Source organism: Choloepus didactylus, chromosome 5 (genome assembly GCF_015220235.1).
Source record: "Choloepus didactylus isolate mChoDid1 chromosome 5, mChoDid1.pri, whole genome shotgun sequence".
In the NCBI taxonomy this organism is placed as follows: Eukaryota; Metazoa; Chordata; class Mammalia; order Pilosa; family Megalonychidae; genus Choloepus; species Choloepus didactylus.
Window position 1 is genome coordinate 16588969 of NC_051311.1, and position 27913 is coordinate 16616881.

Here is a 27913-nt window from a genome sequence, read left to right on the forward strand (position 1 = left end):
GGGCAGCATTTTTTCTTTCTCAGGGTAAAAGTCAAAGTCCTTACAGTGGCTTCTTATATTCAATGGAATAAGGTCTATCCAAAATCAACTGTTTCTCACCACCTGCCCTGCCACCATCCTGATCCAAGCAACCTTAATATCTTATCTGGATTACAGCGAAAGCCTCCTATCTCGGTCTACCCTACTCTCCACACTCTCACCCCCCACCCATCACAATGTCTGAGTGATCTTTCAAAAATACAAGACAGATCATGTCACATTCCTCTGCTCACTCAGAGTAAAAGCCAAAGTCTTTAGAGAGGTCTCTAATACCTACAAGATCTGCACACACACACAACTCACTCTAAACACCCAACTCCAACTTTATCTCCTGACTTCTCTTTTCCTCACTCACGCTGCACCAGCCACACTGACATGCTCTTCCTTGGTGTGCTCCACTCCTAGGAACTTTGCATTGGCTGTTCTCTCCAGGTGGAACTCTCTTCCCCAGATAGACCTTGCCTTCACCTGTTAAAAGACATCATTTCAACAGTCCTACCTTGATTACTTAAAACTGCAACAACTCCAATGCCATAATCCGAAACCCCCTGAATCTGCTATATTTTTTCTTTTTTCTTTTTTTTGTTTGCATATTCTATAATTTACTTATTTACTATTCATATTTTCTATTTCCCCCTGGTAGAAAATAAGCTTCCAGAGGGCAAAGATTTTTGGTCCATTTTGTTCTCTCATATATCCCAAGTGCCCAAGCAATGCCTGGCACCTAGAAGACACTCAATAAATATTTGTTGAATGAGTGAATATTTACCTCTCAAAGCATTTTCACTATTTGTTTCAATCTCCACAGGTTATATGTTCTTAAGGGTCTAACAATTCTACCCTTTATTATGTGATACCACTTTACCTAGTATACTTCACCTTTTTGACCATCAGTAATATTTCTTTGAAAAACTAAATCTCCTTCTCAACTACAATTTGGGAATATCTATTAAAAATTAAAATGTACATATTTTTAGCCCAGTAATCTCTGCTAGGAATCAGTATTACGGGTTCATTCACAAAATTTCATCAAGATAAATGTAGAGCAGACAAAAATACAGGATATTCATTGAAACCTTTTTTGTAAAAACAAAAACAAAGTGTCTTTTTTAAAGAAATGGTTTGATAAATTGTAGGTACATCCAAACTATGAAATATTATGCAGCCATTAAAAAAAGAGGCAGATCTCTATGTTCTGATATATAAAGATCTAGATAAAACATGAATGAAAGGACAAAAAGTGAAAGGATATATAGTGGAATAACTATAATTGCTGTTGTTTGGGTACATTAATATATGCAAATAAATAAATATATAGAAACTATATGAGAATAATCATATAACTATTTTTTTCTGGAAGAAGTCAGAAGATACTGTTACATATTACAGAAGAAAGGAGGACTGGAAAGTGGAGAAGAGAAGAGACTCACTACTCATTATATTACTGTACTGTTTCATTTCCATTTTCTGTTTACTTGTCTGTATGTGTACTCTCTCACACTCTCACACATGTAGTTGATTTTTTTTTTAAATGTCAGCAGGGATTATCTGGGCAGGAACATTATAAGTCATTTTTGTTTTCGTCTTTGCATTTCTTTGCACTTAAAACAACCCTAATATATATTTAAAATAACATTAAAAATGACATCTTTCATACAATAAGCATACACCATACACATACCTACTCATTTATCTTCTGTTAAATTTCTTTTTGCTCATTTCTTCCCTGCTATGTGCCCCTTTTCTAATATAATATATATATTTGGCCTTGTTTTCTTTCCAATCTTTCCCAAACTTAAATTTGTATTAAAGTTAAGCTAACTGTAACACATATAATTCTTTGCCCTCTCCCTCTTCCCACACAGAAATTATCTTTGCAACACACACTCTAAAACACAATCTCTTCTATTACATACAATTTCATTCTAGTACATGTACACATTTTGTAATTTACAATCATCATATCATTCATCTCACCCAGGACTCATAAATTAAGTGAAGCTAAACAAACAACCACTACTACTCACATCTACAGAACTGCCCACTATTCCAACTTAACTGCACAGATGCTACTTATGTAGAAGATGGAGAGACTCAACTGGGGAGAGTGGCAGAACCAGGTACCATCAAATAAAGGTGATGCCTTTTCAGTTTGTGAACCCAGGATGAGACAACAGGGAAACTGGGTCAGCTAAGAGACTGCAAAGTCCTTTAGACTCAGGAAGGGGCAGAGTGGATGGCAGGTAGATTGGCCCCAACAAAACTGGCCTCACAGGTATTCAGCTGTATGTTTAAGAGGCTGGAATATAGCTGCAGCAAGTCAATATATGGGGTTTTTAAGTTATGAAGAGTTAGGAAAAACAGTCTTAAGACCAAAGAAAACCTAAGAAAATGGAAGACAATAGGAGCTTCACTATAGATTAACGAGCTACCTCAAGAGCCACTGCTAAAGGAAACTAGAGACAGAGGGACTCAAATAAGCAGGGCTGTCAAGACAGAAAGGCTGGGTAGAAACAACTTTAAAGGGGTGAGGATCACTGGGTGGGAACACCCGTAATCTCATTCATTCATCCAGCAAATAATTATTTAAAGGCTTTTATGTGCCATACACTTTTCTAAGCAACAGGAATATACCAGTGAAGAAAACTAACAAAATCTCTATCATAATGGAGCTTACAGTCTAGTATGGAAAATAGACAAATAAGACAGATAAAGAAAACACAGGACATGTTAGAAAGTAATAAAATGCTAAGAAGAAAATAAATAAAGCAGGGAAAGGGGGCAGGAATGTGTGTTTGGGGGGTTTGGGATGTGGTTATAAATATAGTAGCCAGCAGAGGCCTCACAGAGAAGATAACACTGGAACCAAGAGCTGAAGAAGGGATAACACTTCTGGCTGCAGGGACAACCAGGCACAAGGGAGGCTCTAAGGGCAGAGAAGCCCTTTCTGAGAAGCAAGGGGGCATGCAGGAGAGAATAAGAGAGAAGGTGAGAGCAACTGGGGGACCTGACTGCACAGGACCCTGTAAGTCTTTTGGTCTGAGGGAGGTGGAGCAGTTGCAGGGCTCAGGAGCTGCATGATCTGACTTAGTTTTACTCAGAAATCTTAACTGGCCAAAGAGTGATGCAAGATCCCAAATGAAAAAACAGCTATAAAAACCTTTTTTTTTTTTTTTTTTTTTTTTACCTGTTTGCCCAAATACATAGCAAACTGAGCTGATCAGTCCAATCCAGAAAATCAGTTGCAAATTCATCTGAAATATAAAATGTACATCATTATCTTAACAACATAACAAAGAAATAAGAAAATACATTGAATATAAAATGTGCCCCACCTTATCTTCTGATTTATAAACCTAATACCTCTTGAACCATTTCTCTCCAACCCCCTTGCCACATCCTCTTCATCTACCTCTCCTTCCCAGCCCCTTACCTACCTTCCAGCTGCACTACTAAAATAGCAACCATATCATGTCCCCCCTTTCCCCAAATAAAATAAATTTCACCACATAATTAATGGTGCTCAAAAAAGAATACCATTGTCAAGTATTCCATAAAACCCTAAAAGCTACTGGCAGTCTCTATCCCATGGGATCTCACTCTGGCCCTTTCCTCCCATGGTCCTAGGGTATATCCAGTGATGGGTGCACCAGTCATCCCCCTGCTTGCAACCCTTTGACAGTTTTTCTTTCTCTTAGGTTGAGACCAACATCCTGCACAAGGCCCTGACTCAATTTTTAAGTTTGCTTTTCTGTTATTGCTTCTCATTTTTAAGGAAATCAACTTTTATCCATGTAATTAGTAAAAGATTCAGCTCAATTTGCTACACTTTCCAGATTTACAAACTAAACCAAAAAAAAAAAATGTTCATAAAAAGACCCTGAGCCTTGAGTCCCTTCCTGAATATAAAGAAATATAATATTAAGAAAACTTAATATTCTGTATAATTTGATTTAGTGAACTATATTTGACTCTAAATCTTTGAAAATGGTTAAGCTCTACAATAGCCTGATAACTCGTGAAGAATCAAAAAATTGTATTAAACAGAATACCCAACTCCCAACCATCAGGTCTATACCTATTTTCTGCACAAAGATGTCATATTAATCTATACCTTAGCAGATGGGGTCAGAGATGGCAACAGCCAAGGATTGCTGATCCTATCACTTGACTAATTTGGCATAAATATCTGTCCCCCACAAGAAGAACTAAAAAAGATAAGCAAATATATATCAAAAAAAAAAAAAAAGTTTAGCTTTACTAGTTATCAAAGAAATATAAACTAAAGCAATATAAGATAAACTGGCCAATAAAAAAAAGGGTGTGGTGGGAGGCTCTTTAATCCATCCAAACATACAGCAGAGGGGGCTGGTAGCTCTGTACACTGGTACAACTTAGGGGAAATAATTTGATAACCTACATCAAAAACCAGAAAAAGAAATGTTTCTACCCTGACTTAGTAACCCAGCTACTAAGTTTGTCCTAAGGAAACAATTAAAATAAAAGGTGATACACACACACACACACACACACACACACACACACACACACACACACAAGAAGTTCATTATAGTACTATAGTATATATACAATACAAAAAAAATGGAAACATCATATACCCAATAATAGGGTAACAGCTAACTGTATCAACCTGATTGACTAATAGGCAGTCATAAAAAATAATAAAATGCTGCAACATTAAAAAGCTTATAGAATAATTCTGGATACAAAGTATATATTAAGATGACAAGTAAGTAAAAATAAAAGTATACAAACATAAGGTAACCAAAGAGACCTGGGGATGAAGAATTATGTGAATTAAAGACAAAGCTTTGTTTGGTTTGTTTGCTTTTTAAAGGTTTTTAGCAAGATTTTATTTTTAGTGCTGTCTTGTTTAAGCTTTTTTTTTTAAATTCATTTTATTGAGATTATTCACATACCATACAATCATCCAACATGCACAATCAATTGCCCATGGTACCATCATACAGCTGTGCATCCATTATTCCAGAAAAGAAATAAAAACCAAAAAAGAAAACTCAAATCCTCCCATACCCCTAACCACTCCCCGCTCCATTATTGACTCATAGAATTGGTATAGTACATTTGTTACTGTTAATGAAGGAATCTTAAAATACAACTAACTGTAGTACATAGCTTACAATAGGTATATTTTTCCCTATGTACCCCTCCATTATTAACTTCTAGTTATAGTATCATACATTTGTTCTAGTTCATGAAAGAGATTTCTAATATTAGTACAGTTAATCACAGACACTGTCCACCACAAGATTCACTGTTTTATACATTCCCATATTTTAAATGCCAACTTTCCTTCTGGTGACATACATGACTCAAGATTCCCCTTTCCACCACATTCACATACCATTCAGCACTGTTAGTTATTCTCACAATAACATGCTACCATCACCTCTATTTCCAAACACTTAAGTTCAACCTAGTTGAATGTCCTGCTCATAATAAGCAACCACTCCCCATTCTTTAGCCTTGTTCTATATATACCCTGGTAAAATATTTCATGTCTATGAGTTTACATATTATAATTAGCTCATATCACTGAGACCATACAATATTTGTTCTTAGGTGTCTGACTTATTTCACTCAATACAGTACCCTCAAGGTTTCTTCATCAACCGGTTTTTTTAAGACAGTTTTGTTGACCCAGCATACATTCCATCCTAAGTAAAGAATTGATGGTTTCCTGTATAGTCACATATTTATGCATTCACCACTGTCACCACTATCTATATAAGGACATCTCCATTTCCTCCACAAAGAAGGAGGAAGAGTTAGAGAAGGTAGAGAGACAAAAGAAAAAGAAAGAAAAAAAATGACAGCTGAATAGCAACAAAAGGAAAGATAGAATTAAACTAAAGTACAATAAAAGAATCTGACAACATCACCAATGCCAAGATTTCCAACCCCTCCATTATATCCCCCTCTTATAGGCATTTAGCTTTGGCATATTGCCTTTGTTACATTAAAGGAAGCATAATACACTGTTTCTGTTAACTATAGTCTCTAGTTTGCATTGATTATATTTTTTCCTCAGTACCACCCCATTTTTAACACCTTGCAAGGTTGACATTCATCTGTTCTCCCTCATCTAAAAACTTATTTGTACATTTTATCACAACTGTTGAGCAACCTAGGTTTCACTGAGTTATACAGCCCTAGTCTTTATCTTTCCTCTTTCCTTCTTTGTCCCACATGCTCCTAACCTTTCTCTTTCAACCATATTCACAGTCATCTTTGTTCAGCGTACTTACATTGTTGTGCTACCATCACCCAAAATTGTGTTCCAAACCTCTCACTCCTGTCTTTTCCTATCTGTCTGTGCCAGTTTGAATGTATTATGTCCCCCAGAAAAAGCCATATTCTTTGATGCAATTTTGTGGGGCAGACAGAATAGTGGGGATTAAGTTGGAACGTTTGAATTAGGTTGTTTGCATGGAGATGTGCCCCACCTAGCTGTGGGTGGTGACTCTGGTGGGATACTCCCATGGAGGTGTGACCCCACCCATTCAGGGTGGGCCTTGATCAGTGGAGCCATATAAAACATGCTGACTCAAAGAGACTGGATGGAGTGCAGCTGTGAGTGACGTTTTGAAGAAGAGCAAGCTTGCTAGAGAGGAATGTCCTGGGAGAAAGCCATTTTGAAACCAGAACTTTGGAGAAGACGCCAGCCACGTGCCTTCCCAGCTAACAGAGGTTTTCTGGACGCCATTTGCCATCCTCCAGTGAAGGTACCTGATTACTGATGTGTTACCTTGGACACTTTATGGCCTTAAGACTGTAACTGTATAGACAAATAAACCCCCTTTTTATAAAAGCCAGTCCATCTCTGGTGTTTTGCATTCCGCAGCATTAGCAAACTAGAACACTGTCTGTAGTGCTCCCTTTAGTATTTCCTGTAGAGCAGGTATCTTGTTCACAAACTCTCTCATTGTCTGTTTGTCAGAGAATATTTTAAACTCTCTCATACTTGAAGGACAGTTTTGCCAGATATAGGATTCTTGGTTGGTGGTTTTTCTCTTTCAGTATCTTAAATATATCATACCTCTGCCTTCTTGTTCCATGGTTTCTTCTGAGAAATCTGCATATAGACTTATCAAGCTTCCTTTGTATGTGATGGATCACTTTTCTCTTGCTGCTTTCAGGATTCTCTTTGTCTTTGACATTTGATAATCTGATTATTAAGTGTCTTGGCATAGGTCTATTCAGATCTATTCTGTTTGGGGTACACTGCGCTTCTTAGATCTGTAATTTTATGTCTTTCATAAGAGATGGGAAATTTTCATCGATTATTTCCTTTATATTGCTTCTGCCCCTTTCCCCTTCTCTTCTCCTTCTGGGACACCCATGGCACATACATTCATGTGCTTCATGTTGTCATTCAATTCCCGGAGAAGTTGCTCATATTTTTCCATTCTTTTTGCTATGTGTTCTTTTGTGTGTAGGATTTCAGGCGTCTTGTTCTCCAGTTTCTGAGTGTTCTCTTCTGCCTCTTGAACTCTGCTATTGTATATCTCCATTGCTTTTCATCTCTTGTGTTGTACCTTTAATTTCCATAGATTCTGCCAGTTGTTTTTCAGACTTTCAATTTCTACCTTATATTCACCCAGTGTTTTCTTTATATCCTTCATCTCTTTTGCCATATCTTCCCTGAACTTGTTGACTTGGCTTTTTTTATTTGATTTAGCATATTTCTTTGAAAATCTTTAACTGATTGTTTCATTAAAGTGAAACAATATCTCAACTCTATCTTAACTGAGGTGTAAGTTTGTTCATTTGACTGGGCCATATCTTCATTTTTCCTAATGTAATTTGTAGTTTTCTGTTGTCTAGGCGTTTGGTTTCCCCATTTTCACAGACCAGACTGGGTTCAGGTTTTAGAGTGGGTTATATTCAGAGTCAAGTTTTGCTGAGGATGTGTCTTAGAAAATTGACAGACTTTCCTGTGAGGCCTCTATCCACTGTGCTTTTCCTAACCTGCCCAGCAGGTGGCACCTGTCAGCCTGTTGCTCCCCACTGGTGTAAGGAGGTGTGGCCCCTTTAATTCTTAGATTAGTTTGTTTCTGTTTTGACTGTTTTCCCCCAGGCCCTTGGGTCTGAGTTCTAAAGGGCAGGCCAACCTAGAGCTGGGCCCCATCTCCTTCCTTTTAGGGAGGATACACCCCCTAGGGAGTTTATCTTCTGCATTTGAATAGCTCCTTTGTCTCTTGGACTCTGTTCACTCCACCAGAGCACTGCAAACTGAAAATGGCTGAGGCTCTCTCCACTGAGCCACAGAGGCTGAGAGAGAGAAAAAGGGAAAGACAGCCCCCCTCTAGAGCCAGTCCACGGCCCCCCAGTTTCACCCATTGGTCAGACAGAGCACCCGGTCTTCTGGGCTCCCTTTTCCGGGGTACAGGTATTTTCTGGCTCTCTAGGGTCAGTATCTAAAGGCCTCTGTATTTTTCCTTCTTTCTTTTTTTTTTAATTAATTTTTTTTTCTGTCAGCCCCACCTCCTCTCCACTGGGAACAACCTCAGGGCACTTTGCTGCTTGTTAGGGGTTTGTCTATGTTTGTAGCTTGTATTCAGCAGTCCTCATTTGTTAATTAAAACCCCAGCTGGAGCTGGGCTGAGCTATACCCACTTGCTCCAAGAATGCTGCTTTCTCCTACAGCGAGGTCCCGCAGCTCAACCTGCCATGGGAGGAGGGGACTCCTGGCGCGGGTCCCCTATGCTGTGATCTCAGCCATTCTACCCAATCCAGGTCGGTGTACGATGTGTGGACAGTCACAGTTGTCCCCCAGCAGTTGTTCCAGATTATTTACTACTTGATCCTGGTTGTTTATTAGTTGTTCCAGGGGACTAACTAAATTCCACCCCTCTCTATGCTGCCATCTTGCTCCTCCTTCTCTGTTTTTTTTATTTATTGTCACAGTGTTTTCTTTTTTTTTGCTTTCTTAATGAAAACAATTATGGCAGGGCAGGACATAGCTGCAGGATTTTTTTTCTCTTGGTAAATTTCCTTTAACTCCACATTAACATAGTAGTTCTCTTAAAAGCCTCCATGTTCAAGAGTTCACCTACCAGGATGCTATTTCCAGAGTTCTGAGGAAGTGCTTTGCCTTGTGCTTTAGAGCAACCCCTGGGATCCTTGCTTTCCTCTGCTCTATGGGGCTTCCCAGAGAGAGCTATAAACACAACATGCAGAGTCATCCACTTTGCACTTGGGATCAGACCAGCAAGTTGTGTGAGGCCGCCAGCTCATGCCCCAAGCTTACAGTTCTGCTCAAAGTTGGTTGTGGCTGCAGCCAAGACACCAACGAAAGCAGAGTGTCAGAGTGTGGAAGACCTAGCAGTTCACCTTTTAAAGCCTGCCGAAAAGCTTCAATGTGTAATAAATCCACTTAGACCAATGCTAAGTGATTCAAGTAATGTTATCAATTCCAAAGCTATGACTAAAAGGAACATTAAGACTCCTGAAGAAATGCATCACTGTGGAGAATGGAATATCTGGGCAGTTTCTACACTAAGTGAGCAGAACAAATATTTGTTCCATAAATGGACTGATACATGTCTCATCAGGATACTACTCAGGCCTTTAATAACTATTTAAAAACCTTTTAAAATATCATCTAATTCACAGAAGTATCACTAAAACAGAGTTATTAGGTAACAGAAAACATATTTCCTAATACTCTGAGACTATTTAGCTTTGAAATATTACATTAAATGCCACTGTCCTTTTCCTTCTATAAATCTTGGCAAGCCAAAGATCAGCCTTCTGAAACCCTCATGCCATGGAACAGCTCCAAACCCAGATGCAAGCAAAACAAGGCCTTAGTGTTGGAGAACAGCTGAGAAGAATAAGGAGAACAGCTGGAAACTGCTTAAGAACAGATTTGAACTTGCCTCTGACTGGTCAGCTCACTGGCCAGAAACAGAGCAACACAATCATTGGCTGGTGATGCCTATAAAAGGCTAGACTTTCCCTCAGAGAAACGTGGAGCCAAGGGAGACAAAAGAAGACAGCAACTAAGAAACAAGAAGAGCTATAAAGACAATGAGGCTTAGAAGAAAAAAGTGAGACGTGATCGTGGGGGAAACAAGCAGCAGAGCCAGACAGTAAACAGAAGGTGACAGAGAAGACAAGACAGCCTCCCCTACTGGTCTTGAGTCTTTAAAGGTATTGGATGCCCCCACCCCTCCGCATGTGTGTGGGGACGCGGAAGAAGGCATCAACAGCTTTCTGTATCTCAAAGCCTGTAAGGCAGTATTTTCAGTGTGGTCCAGGAACAACTGCATCAGATCTACTTGGGGTGCCTACCCCTGGCCTAAAAATCAGGCTCTAGAGGCACAGCTTTGACTCCAGGTGACTCAAGCTGAGAAATGGTGCCCTAAAAAGTTTTCTAACCAATGGCATTCCACACACAACAGCTCATATAAGGGGTCAGCAGGGAGAAACACCTTTCAGCTTCTGTCCCAGTCCCTCTTTTCTCCCCTCTTCATACTTGAAGGTCTAGAAAGAGTTGTCTACACTGGTTTTCTCTATTTCCTAACCTCCCAGCACTTCTCAACCTACTATAATTGGCATCCTCTCCCTACCATGCATGTGAAACTAGTTTTGCAAAAAAACACTTTCCAGGCTTTATCTTATCCTCTGCATTTGGTCATTCATTTAAAAAATTCTTGACTACCTACAATACACTTGGGATACATCAGTTAACCACTCACAAGATTTACACAAAGCAATACTATCCACCATTCTTTCTAACACACTCCATTCCCTTGGACTCTCCTGGCTTCCCCCCACTTCTCTGGAAGTTCTTCCTCTATGTAAGGTTTTCTGCCAGACCTGGAGATACAAAGATAAAGGGAACTTTCAGTTCAGTACAAAGACAAACATACAAGTAATTACAGTAGGAAGTGATGGTTTCTATAAGGAAGAAAAGGATCAAGAGTACTGAGGACACCCAGATCTGCCTGGGAGAGGTCAAAGGCTTCACGGAGATGGTCATCTTTCAGCTGGAATTGAAAGTGAATAGGAGATGAGTAGACTGACAAGTGGAAAGAAGATTAATTCCAAGCAAGAGGCTTGCACATGCAAAGCCATGTAGTACTGAGAAGAACCATAATAACTTCTTTCTAATCTTATTTCTAAACACATGTGTTTGGGTGCCTCTCCCCCAAATTGGAATTCTCTCTCTTGCTTTCTTTCTCTTTACAGATAAAAGACTAGAAAAAAATATATTTGTTATTTGTAGTCACACCTGATTGGTAGGATTATGAGTGATTACTTTATCCTCATACTGTTCTACCATAAGTATAAAATATATTATTTTAGAATCTTAAAATATCAGAGGCCAAAAAGAATCTTAAAATACTTAAGTATTTCTGAGACTTAACATGTGGGTTGGAAATAACAGGAACTGAGACCAGACAAGCACAGTAATAACACGACTACATATACATATCAGAAAATTAGTGGGGTAGAGAATGGGTGGCAAGACAGGAGCTAGGGGAAAAGTATGGAATTTACTGCAAAGGTTCATATAAGAGGTGGCAAATGTCAGAATTCAGATAGTGGCTATGACAAGAAGACAAACCTGAGTAATCAGGAGGTAGAAATGGGGAGTCTGATGGTTGCTTGAAAAAGGGAGGATGAGAGAATGAAAGGAATTTACAATAACCATTACTTTCAAAGAGAGAAGTTATAGGAAGGAGAATAAAAGTAGGAAAGAAAATGGTGAGTTTTGATTTAGAAATGTGCAGTGTAGTAAGCTGCCTGTGTGAAATGTGAGAAAGAGACCCACTAGGCAGTTAAGACATATGGGCCTGAATCTCAGGAGCTTGGCCAGGGTTAGAGATACAGACTCGAGAGCTGTCATTATTGGGGTGGTAATGGAAGTTATGAAAGTGGTCAGGTGCTGAGGAAAAGAAGTGAGCTGAGGACAGACTTGAAGAGGGGAAGACACAGCAAAGAGAAGTGAACTGATGGAGCCAAAAGTGACCAGGAGGGGCAATATCTATCCTCTCAGTCAAGGCAGGAGGTAAAAACCTAGAGAGTTCCTACATGACAACCTGTTTTGTTTTTATTTTTGTCTGAAATAGGCAGCAAGGTCAGCTGCTGAGAAAAGGAGGTAGGGCTAGGGGGGTGGAAGAAAATCAGGAAGATGCAATAGGATTGCAGAACAATGCTGAAGTTCTAGCAGGTACTGGGCCCCCTGATTTATAAAGGCCCATCTGCAACAATCTCACTAGTAATTATTTAATACCTCTCTTCCCTGGCAGGTTCTAGGCTTCAAGAGGACAGAGCCTTGGTGTGACCTTTTTCACAGCTACAGCACCTAGAAGTGAAAGTAGTGGATGAAAGTAGAAACCTGAAATCTTTTGCTGAACTATATTAAATTGTATGGCTTTTTTTTTCCTCCTACTCCTACAATATTCAGAAGTTCAGAAAGGAAGAATTTTTAGAATTATTCAATACACAGAACATCTTTGAATAGAAAAAGTTACTGTAGATCCCTAGTGATAACAATTTTAAATTATTTTAGGTATATATAAATCAGTGTAAAGCTAGGTATTAAAATGCCTTATGCTCATGGCTCTTATACAGTGTAAAATCAAAATTAAACTACAAATTAAATACAAACAAACCAGTACTTGGTTACAGGGTGATCAACCAGATAATCCAAATGTTGGTTTATCATCATGTTGTTATTATCATCATTAACATGAAAATACAAGTTAAAAAAATTCTTCTAGAAATGCTCAAATCACTGAGAATTCCCTTGTGAGTCCTCAGACTCCAAACTAAAATCACCACATTAATCCATTGGTTTCCAGGCAGGTACAGAAGGAAAAAAGGGGGACAAAGAAGTTGTGGTGTTTACAAATGTGCCGGTTTGTATATATTATGTCCCCACAAAAGCCATATTCTTTAATGCAATCTTGTGGAGGCAGACATATTAAGTGTTCATTAGGTTGGAATCTTCTGATTGAGTGTTTCCATGGAGATGTGACTCAATCAACTGTGGACAAAAACATTTGATTAAATTATTTCCATGGAGATATGGACCCCACCCATTCAGGGTGGGTCTTGATTAAATCACTGGAGTCCTATAAAAGAGCTCACAAATAGAAGGAACTCAGACCAGCTGAGAGGGACATTTTGGAGAAGGCTGTTGAAAAGTTGATACTTGGAAATGTGGACAGAAGGATGTATGGAGATGCTAAGCTAAGAGATGCTGGCCCAGAGTTTGCTTTGGAGAAACTGAGAGAGGACCCCCAGATGGTTAGATGCCCAGGAGCTGAAGAGGTTAAGAGACAAGCCCAGAGAAATTTTCGACAATGCCATTTTGAAATGCAAACCGGGCATAGCAGACGCCAGCCACATGCCTTCTCAGCTGACAGAAGCGTTCTGGACACCATTGGCCACTCTTCAGTGAAGGTATCTTCTTGTTGATGCCTTAGTTTGGATACTTTTATGGCCTCAGGAAGGTAAATTTGTAACCAAATAAACCCCCTTTATAAAAGCCAATCCATTTCTGGTATTTTGCATAATGGCAGCATTAGCAAACCAGAACAAGTAACAAAAAAAAAAAGAGGAAAAAGTCAAAGAATTAGAGATCACAATGGTTAAGTGAGAGAAAAGGGGATAATGTAAACAAGTAAATGAAAAGAGCTAGAGAGTAAGACATTTTAGTTTAAAATTCAGACACAAAGTCTTGGATGAACAGGTCTAATCAAGGATGTAACAACAGGTGATTGTTTTAGCCTGGGTTCTTCCCCCAAACAGGACCTGACACAAGATTAGTATGCAGGTGGTTTATTTGGAAGGTGATTCTAAGAAAGAGAGAGGGACTATATAGTCTGTCCACAGCAGGATCAACATGAGAAGTAAATTCATCAACTCCAGTCTTCCACAAGTAAAAGGTTGTCCAAGGGGCATAAACTCCCTGGATATGCCCAAAAGGTGGCTACCAGCTTCTCACACCACGAACGGACAAGAGGACTTGCTGGAGAAACCCCAAGGTAGAAAACAAAAGACTAAGGCACTTGAGGCAAGATGCAGTCAGCAAGAAGTGAGACACAGAACCATTCCCAGCAACAGGAGCTGCAATCAGATGGAAGACTGAGAGTATGTGAGGAGGATAGGAAATGCTTCTGTCAACAATGATCAAAGGCCACTGGCACTGAAAAGAGTCAAGAAAGCTGCTGCACCAGGGTGTAAGAAGTATCATCTGCAAGAACTTTTGAGGTCCCCTAATGATAGCAGGAATTAGAGAGGAAAGAAAGACTAAGCCACATGACTCACGTACAGGTTCATATATATTCAAACATGTAAATCATCTTTATTTAAAAGATTTAGCATTTAAGACATATGTATCTCTTACCCATCTACTATGGAAATGTGTGGCTGACATCTTAAGAACTGTCATTTCCTAGAAGTCATTCCCTTGTGTCCTCTGTATCCAGCACAGTGTCTTAATGTTTAATAAATGAAGAAACTAATGATAATGATAATTGGTGATAAAGATAACTGGAGATAGTCCAACATATCAAAAGAGAAAAATCAGTAAGTTTCACGGGGCAGGTAATTTGAAGCGTCCACCACTGTAAACCAATGCGAAGCAGAGCTAGGAGCACAGACCGAGGAGTCAGGATGCCCAGATTCAAATCCCCACTCAACCACCAACGCGGCAGATGGTAATCAAAAGTTATTTAATCTGTTCTCAGTTTCTCCACTTATGAAACGGTGGCAGTAGTACTTACCTCATAAGGGTTTTGTGAAGTTTAAATAGGTTGATACATGTAAAGCATTTAGAACAATGTCTGGCACATTGTAAGCCATACCTAGTGTTACTTGCTGCTATTATTATTATTAATAACAACATAGAGTGCAGTAACTGAATGTAAATATGTTTGAATGTTTGGCTTTTCTCAGTCAATTATAACAGAAAACTTTAGCTAGATCTAGGTTAGGGGAGACGTAAAATATGGAAGAAAGGATAAAAGTTAAGTGTTAGAAACAACATAATGCAATGGCAAAAAATATATATTAATGTAGCTATGCAGATAATTATTTTCAACTTGACAACCTCAATATTAAGACTTATAATACCATTTTTAGATTCCACATCTAAGTAGGATCATTCTATTTAATGTGTTTTCTAATCATTAGTTGCTAACAATTTGTACATAAAGAAATAAAAGGAGAAAAATATTACTGTGCTTTTTACCACCAGGTGAGATAAAATACAGATACTTCTGAATGTTAATATCATGAACCACCTTTAGAAAATAGATCAGGCTGGGGGGCAACACACTTAACAAAAACAAAAATAGGAAGAACAACGTGAGGCTTCTTCTGTCATGGGGAAGCAAACCTGAAAGAGGCTAACAGAAGTATTGCCCCAAAAGGACATCTTACTATTAGAGACTTGAATCAGAATTCTGTGTTATATTACTCAACTAAAATTACTACTTTGATTTCACTGAGGGATTGCTGCCCACTGCTCAAAAATGGGCCGTCTATTTGTTCATTTAGAAGGCAAACCACCTCATTCTAGACATAGACCAAGCACAACAAGAACTGTACAGTACACTGAGTTCTGATGATTTAAGACAACTAGTAACAAAGTTACCTCATTTACAACTTTAAAAAATTATATTCTTTTTTCAACACTTTCAAATGACTATAATTATAACAATCATGATGATAAAAATAGCAGCAGCTATCAGGTGCTATTCTAGGTCCTTAATTTTCCAAGTAATCCTATGATATTAGGAATGATAATATCTTGCTTTACAGATAATGAAACCAAACCACACAGAGGTTAAATAATTCTCCAAAATTGCCCAGGTAGAACTGAAACCAGGTCATCGGAATTCAGAGGCTGTGACCTAACTTTGCTTTTTATTAATCTATTTTTTGAAGGCCTACTTCATCACTATTTTAAAAGAAAGAACATTCCTTTAGTGTCAGAACTGACTCAGAACACAGAAATGGAAAAGGCTTACAATGTTCAGTGGTTTCATTTGTCTAGCCTTCAAACTGAATGGAGGCCGACAAAAGTTACTTAAATGTCTCATTTCATGTGTATGAATGCAGGTTTTGTGTCTCATTCCTACAAAAGCATTTTACCATAAGGTCACTTTTTATAATACTCAATTTTATCTAAGGGATCATATTTCCATTGACTGAGCAATAATCTTAAACACCTCCTCCAAACAATCTCATTCTAGTGGTTAAGAAGTATGTAGTTATTCTCACTGTCAAAAGGTTTCCATAATTACTTTAATCTCCACTGCATACTCTTCTTTATTCATAAGTTTTATGTCCCATTCAAACTTTTAAATACACACTCATTATTTAATAATGTTTTTAACAATGTTACAAATAAATCATTTGACATTTCCTTTTACAGTTACATATAAAATCTTTAGGTACTTTACATGTACTATATTGGTACTCACTAAACAGTTTAGAGAAAAATTACTTGGAAAAACAAACCATGCAGTTATACAAACAATCGACATTGAGTCTATTTCAAATTTTAAAACAAGGTGCCCAAAAGCTACCTGGTACCAAAAGAAGTAATCCATAAAAGATTTCTTTCTATAGGATGAGCACATTTTTTTGTCTAATACAAATAATTAAATTCAAGTCAATAACTATTTATTATATATCAACCATGTAGCAGATATATGTGACCCTAGAACTGGGATATGAACACAGACTAACACCAAAGCCCAAGCTTCCAATCATAACATAATCTCAGATAAACAAGTTTCTAATAAGAAAGGTTAAAAGTTCTCAGCAAGCAAATACTCTCTTGCAGGAAACAATCTGCTTCCTTTTCTGTCTTTATCATTTGCAAATCTTTTCACCTTACTGGGGGAAAAGATTCTGCTGTCTGTACTGAGATGTATCATAAATCTCACTTAAAAAGAGTATAAAGTTGGATTCATCCCAAGTTCATTCCACCATCATTTTTCTGTACCTGCTTTTAAAAGAGAAAAAATAAATAGGCCAATATGAGAGATCAATGTTTACAAATCAATGTAGTTCAGAACAAGAACACAGAGCTTGAGGAAATACCATGAGGTTCCTCCAGCATCTCCCACGTTGGGTGTAATAAAGCAAAAGTGGAAGGAGATAGTGGGAGGAAGGAACCTTGACTCGCCCCTGTGAGACCTGAGCGGTGGACATTTTGGGATGAACTGATTCCAGGATGAGAGAGCCTTTCCTGCCCCTAGAAGAACATGAAGAACACAACAATTTTTTTCCTCTGTCTGGCAGGAAGAGGTGCGGTGCTGACTATGGAGGTATTTAGAGGCACAAATAAAGAGGTAGAGCTAATCATTAACCACAACTTAGCAGGAAGGCTAAAGAAGGAAAAAAAGTCAAGAGGACAAGAAGAGGCACAGCATATCACGGCAAGGTACAAAATAGCAACCCAGGTGAAATGCTTTTCCCCTCCCCTGGCTAAAGAGAACAGCAGTCTGAACTGTAAAGCCTCCTAAAATTCACTACTCCCACCCAGGAGGAGACTAGTGACCCCTTCATGCCCGAGGACAATATTAGCCTGAGGCAATTAGCTCCAGTAACAGGGGCTTGGCTGCTCCAAGGCTCTGGGCTCCCAAGGAAATAGTGTAAGGATTTGAAACTGACACAGTTCACAAAAGGGCTAGATACTTCAAGAAAATTCCAGAATAACAAGCTGGAGACAAAACTGATCACCAGCAACTGTTCATCTTCTACAAAAGAATATGAGAATACAGAGGAGCAACAATTATCACCACTAAGTCCACAAGAGCAAGAAAGATAAAAAATGCCCAGACTGCATGTGTGCCAAGAACCCAAAGATAAATATGTCAGGGGTGGGGGAAGTAAGGGCATGGGACTTAACAACTAAGAAAAAACTCTACAGGACAAAAAGTGAAAGGAAGAAAGTGAAGGCTCTTCTCTGGAAATAGAAACTTGAGACAATTCATTATGCTCTTCAAGGAATTCAGACAATCTCAAACAAATTTCATTTTACAGTGATCAAAAACAATAAGATGACAAAACTAGAGGAAAAGTGTTCAGAGCTAAGAAAGAAATTTAGGAAAAAATTCTCTACAGAACTAATAAATACAAGCAACAGAATCAACATAAGGAAGAAATTTAGGACAAAATTCTCTACAGAACTAATAAATACGAGGAAGAGCAGATGAAGAAAAAATCACACAGAATTCAAAAGAGTAATTCAAGGCAATCAGAAAGGCAATGATAGAGCTGGACAATGGTGGTCCTAGAAATAAATAACTGCTGTAACCCCCCCTTCCACACAAATGATAATCTTATGTGAGAATGGGGGGGGGGGGTGAGGAATTAAGCATTAAATTTAAAAAAATTAGGGGCCAGGGGGAGACATAAAAATCAACTCAAGGACTGCAGAAAGAAGGCCTTAAAATACAAGCAGAAAAATAATAAATGCTTTAAACACATCTATTAAGCCATAATATGAAGGGCTGATCCAAAAGGAGCAAGAAAAATTGCCTGAACTTCTCTAAATTCTTTTCAGCTCCTCATTCTACTTAAAAGATAGGACATTATCTGATTTTTTCAAACCAGCCTAAGGAGCTTCTCCTTCTTTGCACTTGCTGTTTGTAGACTGTTACTTTCCCAGCATGCAGAATAGAAGAACCAGCTAGCAACTGCTTTGGTTGAGAAAGCCTACTTTGGGACAATTTTAAAAAGAGAATTTGAATGCTGGTAGCAAAAGAAGATTAATGGCATCAATAAGCACCTGAAAGCAAGATTTTTTTCTACAAAGTTCAAGTAAGGAGAATTGTCAGTTATATTCTCGTATTAGTTGGGGTTCCCCAGAGAAACAGAACTGCAGGATATATATATGTAAGTATCAAGAGACTTACTGTATAATAGGCTTCCACAACTGTGGACACTGTCAAATTGGAATTCTATAGGGCAGGCCTCAGACTGAAAATGCCAATGAAGGGACGAATTCTCCAGAAGCTGGCTATGAGAGAGAAATTCTTCTGTCTGCTGAAATCCTCAATTCTCGCTTTAAGGCTGTTCTGGTTATGCAAAATACCAGAAATTATTTGCTTTTATAAAGAGGATTAGGTTATAAATTTACAGTTCTAAGGCCATAAAAGTGTCCAAACTAAGGCATCAACAAGAGGATTCCTTCACTGAAGAATGGATGATGACATCTGGAACAACTCTGTCAGCTGGGAAGGCATGTGGTTGGTGTCTGCTGGTCCTTTGCTCCCAGATTGTATTTCAAAATGGCTTTCTCCAAAATGTCTGTGGACTTTTGTCTTTGCTCCTCTCTTTCAGCTCCTGTGCGTCCTTGCTTCTTTCTTCCAGGGCATTTCTCTCTAAGTATCTGGGGGTCCTCTCTTAGCTTCTCCCGGGCAAACTCTGGGGTTCATCACTTAGCTGAGCATCTCCAAACATCTTTTTGTCTGCATCTCCAAGCGTCAGTGTCTGTGTCGGCTCCTGAGTTCTGTTAAGTACTCCAGTGAAACAATCAAGACCCATCCTGAATGAGTAGGGCCACACCTCCATGGAAATAATCTAATCAAAAGGTCTCACCTACAGTTGGGTGGGTCACATCTCCATGGAAACAACCTAATCAAATGTCCCACCCTAATCAAAAGACTAATAAATCTGCCCCCACAAGATTGTATTAAAGGACACGGGTTTTGTAGGGGACATAGATTCAAAACAGCACAAAGTCCTCCAACTGATTAAATGAGACTCTTCTCACTGCTGAAGACAATCTCCTTTGTTAATTGTAGATACTACCAGTCATGAACGACTAACGATTTAAATCCAAATACAGAATACCCTCACAGTAAAAATCAGGCCAATGCTTGCTTGACCAAACACTTGGACACCATAACCTAACCAAGTTGACACATGAAATTCACCATCACAGTTCTCAAATTGCTTAATTTTATCTACCTTTTAAGTGTATCACCTTTTAAACACAACAAATGTTTTAAAACCAAACTTAACATAGGAGAAATCAATAACTCACTCATTTTACTCATGAGTAAGTTGGGAGTAATATCTACCTCAGAACTGTTGGGAGAATGCGATCATGAATGTGAAAACAATTAGCAATACATCTTTAGAGTATTCTAAAGCACACCATTCACTTGTCGAAATTTCTTGCTCTCAGATTCATTTGCTGGCCATTGGTTTCTAAAAATAAGAACCTGAATGACTAATAAGTGTTTCTTCTTTAATAAGCATCAACTTCATTTCCTACTGTTTTTTGTTTTGTTTTCCAAATATAAAATTATAATAGTGAACACACTTTTTCAAAGTACAATCTCCCTCCTCCAATAATCTACTACTCCCACCCCTTTAAGAAGCAATGAAATCATAAAATGAAATAAAATGAATCATACATAAATCATAAAATATTGAATAGAGGAGAAAGAGCTAATACATTACTATTCCTAACTTCAAAATACATGTGTAAGTTATTTAAGTATTCATTCAATAAACAACACTTACTGAAATGTGACTTCCATTCTAGCCAAGAGTATACATACAATAAATGTTGAATGTAATTACTCACCACTGCACTGAAACTATACTCCCTAGGCCTCTACAACAAACAGAAAAACAGAATACTAATTTTTCTCCTACCTTTCTGACTTTTGTTTTTTGGACTTCTTCGGCTCTTCATCTCTTCACCAACTACAATAGGCAAAATTAACTACTCCTTTTTTTGAGGTCCCAAAGCATATTCTAGATAGTGCTAGCCAGTAAATGACAAGCTTTCAATGATGCTCAACAATATAGTGTTTTTATTTAAGCTTCCATTACAAGTAACTGTATGCATGTCTGTATCTCTCACCAGACTAGAGTTTTAGGGCAAGAATCTAGTCCTTCATTTTATATACCCTTCATTTTTATACATATAATCATTAATAGGTGACTTAATAGTCACTTAATAGCCACTTAATAGGTGACTTAATAGTAGCCAAACAATACTTGTTAAATTGGACTGGATTCTCATCCTGCCTTGCAACTGTAAGGTTCTTTGAATATGTCAACCATGTGTCATCCATATCTTGGTTCATACCATTCCAGGCTCAGGCCCCATTTCCTCCACAAAGCCTTCCAAAACCATTTACGGCAACACTGATCTTTTTTTAAAGAACTATTAGAGTATATTATCTGGTACAGTGCATTATGCAAAATATTCTTTTGTATTTGTTACATTTTTCCCTAAACTGAACACAACTTGTCCCAACTAGACAATATATTCAAGGGAACCACATCAACTTCTTGACCTACATGCGCTCAGCACAGCATTTTTCAGGTAACTGGGACTCAGTACACAAACTAAAATGTAAGGTACTTCAGAGACATCCTGACAAAGAACAGAAAGTAACAGATCTGGCTGGTCAGGACTGACATGTTCTCTTCAAGGGATAATTTAGCATAGCACCTTCTTTCTCTGTTCATAATATAAGAAAATGGTTGCTCATGGGAGAAAGAAAAGAACTGCCCTCTACAGTGCTTAGATCTGTATCTAAGATCTGGCAGCTATCCTTCAATTCGCAGAATGTTAAAATGAGGGAAACTAAGAGACCATTTCATAGTGTAGATATAGTAACAAAAGCCTTGGAAGGGTAAGTATTCTGACAAAGGTCACCCGGATTTTCAGCGGCAGAGCCTGTGAAACCTGGTTTCCCACCTCCCAGCTGAGAAGCCCTTATTACATCAAACTGTTTCTCTAATAATGCATCAAAAAATAAACTACCACTATTAGCCTTTTTGACTGTAACTCAAATGTGCCTCAGAGGAAAACCCCATAAATACCCAAGTAACCCACTAAAATGTCACTCAAAGGAATTGAAGTTCAGAGGACAAATTTGGGAAGGGAAATGCTTTTCCAGACTCCCTGATTTCCAGCTACCTTTTGACTTTAACAGTGTTCTAGGTTCTCTCCCTGGCCCCTTTCTCAAGCTACACACTCTCCTTGGTGTTTTCATATGTGGCCTATAGCTTCCACTAGCACTTCAAGAATAAGAATTACCACATCTAAATCTTCAAACCAGACTTCTTTTGTGAGCCCCCAATCTGTGTATTCAACTGCCTTCTAGACAAATCTACCTATGTCCCACTGAAAGAAAGAAAGAAAGAAAGAAAGAAAGAAAGAAAGAAAGAAAGAAAGAAAGAAAGCCCCAACATTCTCAATTCATCATTTCCCTTCCCTGCAGTCCCACCAGCATCACCCTGGTGGCCATAATGCCTACCTAGGTGAATGGCTCCACCTAGGGGCCCCTGGCAGAAACCTGTGAACATCAGATTCCTTTCCTTCTCTTTCTACACCAAATCCTATCATTTCTATCTCCTAAATGCAGTTGTTGTACCCCATCTAAATCATCCCATACCAGGGACTGACAAAGCTTTTTGATTAGCACCTTTATCACTAAAGAAATTTTGAGCACACGTACCCAAAATATATGCACATGTATTTATATATTAAAATTCATGTACTTCTGCAGCAATATAGTAAGATATTATAAGTCATAAAAAAATTTTGAACATTATAAAGATGAGAATAGAAAACAATATAATATTAACTTAACATTTTCATCCTGCCCTCTAATGGGTTCCAGGAATCCTCTGCTTTGTAGATTTGTATATATAATGAGGCTGGTCCTTATGGGCAAAAAATATATAGATTTATATTTATATAATTTATATATATATGTATATATATCATGTGTATGTTTGTATATAGACACACACATGTATGTATGTATAACTGAAGCAGTCTCTTTTCACCCGCACATATACACAGCTATTTCAAGAGCTGATGTACACATGCTTTAGTATACTGCCAAATACAGTTAATCTATCTTCTAAAGCCACAAACCAAAATTAAAGTTTAACGGCAACTGACTTCTAAAAAGATCACATAATACTATTTTATAAATGAAACCTAATTCTGTAAAAGTCTTATTAACCATGTTTTAAAAGATGAGAAATTTACAAAGTATATTTGGCTCTTTTTGCAAACAGCTTCTGTAAAAGACATTACATTTTTTCACCTATCTATTGAAAAGTCTAAGGTTGCTAACAGCCTAGGTTTTATGGACTGCACCTCCTTTAATCTAGGTACACTCTATGATATTCTTTCTGTCTTCTACATCGATAGATACTGTTACCATTTCAGGATCTGGAAGGCTAATTTACCCTTTTCTACCCTTAACCCTGCCAACCCATGCTCTCTACCCCATGACTCCCACTCTGCCCCACAAAAAAGGCAAAAATCCCACAACATATAACCAAAGTCCAAATAGACAACACTATTATAATCCTCTAAGATTCCATTGTAACACATTTATATAAAATACGTATAGCCTCTACATTTAAAAATGACCTTGGCAAGCTGAGTTACTCAGCTTACTGGGGTTAACTAATCATAATGCACTGCTCTGTCCACAGAAGAAAGCATAAAGACAAGAAAGAGCAAACCAGATTAAAATCTATAAAGTCAGCTTCTACTTAGTCTTTCTAAGTCAGTAAAAACACTTTCTAAATGGTCCTTACACAGGGAAGGGGGAGGGCAAACCTGGTCCCCAAAGAAAGATACATATATCTTGAAAGTGGAATAAAGCACAATAAGGGCAACAAATATCTACACTCTGAACATCAGAAATCAAAAGATTTTAGAAAGACAAGCAGAGGAGTCACTTTCTGCTGCGGTAAAATAACATTGATGGGAAGCAATGAGCTTAATCATCTTCCTAAAAACTGCTGCATTCAACTGAGTAGCACATTCTAATATGTAATATTAATCTTCCCAAAGTTTTTGTTTGTTTTCCAAATGAGATGAATGCACGATTAGTTCACTTTACTGAGTGATATGTCCAGAGTTGCCCAAAACCTGGTAGATTCCAGCTTACTACGTAGAGTGGGGAAATGTAAAAATTAACAACAGTCCATATGAACTCTCTCTTAGATAAATTTAGCTTTTCATACATTCAGAAATTTAAATTCTCAGAACTCAAAAGTTCTCTGAAACTTTTACCAGGTACAAGACATGTTTCAATTCCTCACTCTAGCAGTAGAGTTAACAGAGCAAACCAGTCTTCTTAATACAACATGAAAGAAAAACATGTTCTTCAGATAAAGTACCATACTACTCCCCAGATGCTGTAAGCCACAATTTATTTGGCAAGAAACCAAACCTAATATTTAGGTGGCAAACATTTTTATGAATACTAACACCTACATTAAAGTTTTTGTCTAATTTTCATTACTATACAGTGATCAGCTGTCCTCGGGGTTGCTCCTGGAGTTAGGAAGTTATCAACGCCAATATAAAACTGCATTTTCATTCCGTGATGGTAATTTAGGAGCAGACAAATTATATGAGCCAGAAAGTTAAAAAGAAATTACTTTTAAAATTACTAATCCAGTGACTGTCAAAATTTTTGATTCCATACTTTCCGTGTGCAGAATATGGAAAGGATTAGGAAATAACCTTAATATAGAACTTAACATTCTGTAAAAAAAGAAAAAAATCAACATCACAAATACTTATGATTTTAAGTCTGTGAAGTCAACATAGATGACTTAATTTGGAGTTTATTTGCTTTCTGTTTAAAGAAGTAAAGGATTAACCACATTGCCTATATTTTTTTTAACTGGCATTCTAATAACATCTTCCATTTTACGCAGAATTTTGGATATGTAAAATGGCTTTATCTCCAAATGCCTGTACCCAAAGTATGGATCCATCTGCTTGATGTTTTCTATTTATAATTTCATCATTTTCAGTCATTCATTTAAAATCAGTGAACCAAAATTATTTTAAAATATGAGCACTATGGTGGCAATCCTGTGTGCCCTTAGGGCCTGATGTCCCAATATTCCAACTACAATTCCTTAATCACTGCTAAAAGGGATCTACTATACAACCTATTGTAAATGTTGTGTGCAGTTTAAGACGCACAAAATTCATTTAGCATTTATTATTTTTGCCCCATCAAAACAATAACATAAAATAACTAACAATTCAGTAATTCTACCCACCTAAATATCTATATGGAATGCAGGCCCAAAGAAACCTTACTCATGACTTCTCAATTACATTTCGAGATTTTTTTTTAATAAAACAAGACGGGAAGGACTCAATGTTTATTGAGCATCTACTCTAAGCTAGGTGTTTTACATTTTACATTTGATTTTCACACGATACTGAGATTAGGAAGGGTCACTTATGGTTCAAACAGGGTCTCCCCTAACTATCTGGGAGACCACAGGCCAATTATTATGCTCCCTGTGCCTCGGGTTCTTCATCTGTAAAATGAGATTAAAAATAGTGCCCACCTCATAGGATTATTTCCAGGATTAAATGAGATAATACATGTAAAGTGCTCAGAGAAAAAGCAGAGCATGGCACTCGCTCACTGTCATTCTTGTAATAATTACTATTTTATTATTATAGGTATTCTTTTTCCTATTTTACAGATTAGAAAGTGGAAGCTTAGAGTGTGCAATTTACTGATGATCACACAACTAGCACTGGGTTTTGACTCAAAGCACAAATCTGAGACATAAAAATTTATAAGCATTAAATACTAGGATTCTGATAAATCCAACTTGTGTTATGAACCAACACCCAGCATAGGAAATGGTCCGCAGGGAAGGGTCTCAGGCGGGGGGGCAGTGGATCTTGCGGGGACGGAGGGCCGAGCAGGCTGAGCCCGGCTCTTCCCGGGGCTTCCCCATGGCACTCAGCAGGGACCCTCCGCGGCACTCTGTGTTTTATACCCATAAGTACGTTACGTGAAAAGCACATGCCTCCACTGCGCCGCCTTTCCCAAGGGCCCTAAGAGCCAACCTCTTCCTGGAGCCTACCCCACGGTTCTTCCCAGATCCAGGGTTCAACTCCTGGAAGTGGGAAGAACACACAGTTCTCCCGACCGCCGGGGCTAATCACTAGGCTCATCGGTACGCAGAGGAAAAGCAGCCAGCGGTGGAGAATGAGACAAAGGGATAGGAATCGTCATGGACCGGTCAAAGAGCTGGGGGTTAGCGAGGGGCCCGCAAAAGGCCTCGACCCGCCTTCTCAGCTGCACTCCCCGGGACCGAACTCGCGCCCCGCGCGGCGCGGGAATCCGTGTCTCAGCGCGGGAAGCTCAGGCCCCCGGGAGGCGAGGGACACTAGGAAGGGCGGGAGTGTCCGAGGCCCGTCGGGGAGCCCCACCCCGCCGGTTTGACAGCGCTCAGGCCCGCGACCCTCCGCTCGGAGCAGGAGCAGGACCTGGGCGCCGAGGCTGGAGAAGGAGCAAAACAGAGGAAACCTGGGTCGGAGCAGGACGCGCCGGAGGAGTGGACGGGAAGTCCGCGAAAGGTTGAAGAGGGCCGGGGGCGGCGGCGCCGCGACTTCCTCTCGAGCGCACAGGCAGGACCCACCCCTCCCCTTCCCCACCAGCCCACCCTGTCCCACGGTGGCTGTCCCCTCGCCCCATACAAAGGTCCAGGCCTCGGTCGTCTCGGGCGGCCCGAGGTCCGGCCGCGCAGAGAAGCCCTAGACTGCGGCTTCTGCCCGGCCGCTCGCCTCGCTGATCACCGGCGGTCCTACCTTCTCCGGGCGGCGTCCGGGCCCGGGGCGCGGTCGGGTCGGGCCTGCTCCTCCGCGGCTCCGCTCGGCCTATCCAGGGGCTGGCGCGGCCTCCCAGCTCTCGGGCTGCGGCTCCTCCTCCTCGGGGGCGGGAGGAGGGGACACGGCGGCCCGGAGTCCCCTCGCCGCAGGAAACGATCCCCGGCACCGCCTTCTGCGCCGCGGCCGCCGCCGCCGTCACCGCCTTCTCCCTGCGGAAACGCATTCCTCCCGGGCTCGGTCGGCCGCGCCCGCAGCGGGAAGGAGGAGGAGGAGGAGGAGTGGCTGGAGAGGGAGGAGGAAGGAAGGCCGGGGCCAAAGGAGCTGCTTGGGCGGGAGCGGGCCCTGGAGGAGGCCGCGGGGGGCGGGGAAAGAGACCCGGCCGAGGCCTTCGTCGTGCCTCGGTTCCATCTTCTCTTACGGGAGGGGTTTGTTTGGGTGTGCTTCGAGGTCCCCACGGCCCTGGCGAGCTGTACTATCCTCCCAGGGGAGAAGGCCCAAAGGGAACCTGGGGCTGGACTCTCCTACGAGAGCCCAAAAGCTCAGGACTGTCCGTTTTGAGAACTTGGAGTCCAGCATCCTGGGGACCCCCAGGTTCCAGGCAAACACGGACGGTAGTCACCCACCCTACGGGTCGCCGTGGGGCTCAAAACAACGACCTCCTTTTGGAAGCGAATGAGCTAAAATCAGTATTATGTTTCTGAAGTGATAGTTCAACCAAGAAGCCAGTTTGCTTGACTGTCTCTTGACAAAGGTGAAGATCGATCGGGAAGGAGGTGGGTGCGAAAGAAGATGAAGATGGGAGGAAATTTCAGTGAAGAACTGGAGAGTGACGTTGGCTAGTTGCTTTTGATAGATTTATCGGGAGGCCTATTTATGTAGAACAGGGATGAAAAAAAAATTTCATCCTTAAGAGTACAGTTTTTTGTTTCTTCTTACCACCTGTTTTAGTAGGATGGGGATGGGGAATGGAGAAGTACTGAAAAGAGAAGGGAAACATTCAGTTATGAGAATGGCTGGGCTCATTTTGCTAAGAGGACTGAAACCTGTACCAATAGGCATCATACTGAAACCTGGTAACTCAGAACATGTTGCTGGCAAGCTGCCATCCTGTTAGCAGAAAATGTGAATTGCCACCCGGTGAGCTGCAGCAGGCTGTTGGAAATAGAGCTCAAATGGTCACATTTATGAAACAGAGGG

The 27913-nt window shown here is 39.6% G+C and overlaps 1 protein-coding gene across 1 annotated transcript in view; it reads right to left on the minus strand.

Moving 5' to 3' along the window:
- The window catches only part of ITGB1 (integrin subunit beta 1), a 52872-nt gene extending 26041 nt beyond the window's left edge, over positions 1 to 26831 (minus strand). The window contains exons 1-2 of the mRNA XM_037835592.1: positions 26696 to 26831; positions 3227 to 3293 (exon numbers count right to left, since the gene is read on the minus strand). Coding sequence (XP_037691520.1) covers positions 3227 to 3293 — 67 coding nt within the window. The 5' untranslated portion in view covers positions 26696 to 26831. The remainder of the gene's footprint in view (positions 1 to 3226; positions 3294 to 26695) is intronic.
- Between the last annotated feature and the right edge of the window lie 1082 nt (positions 26832 to 27913).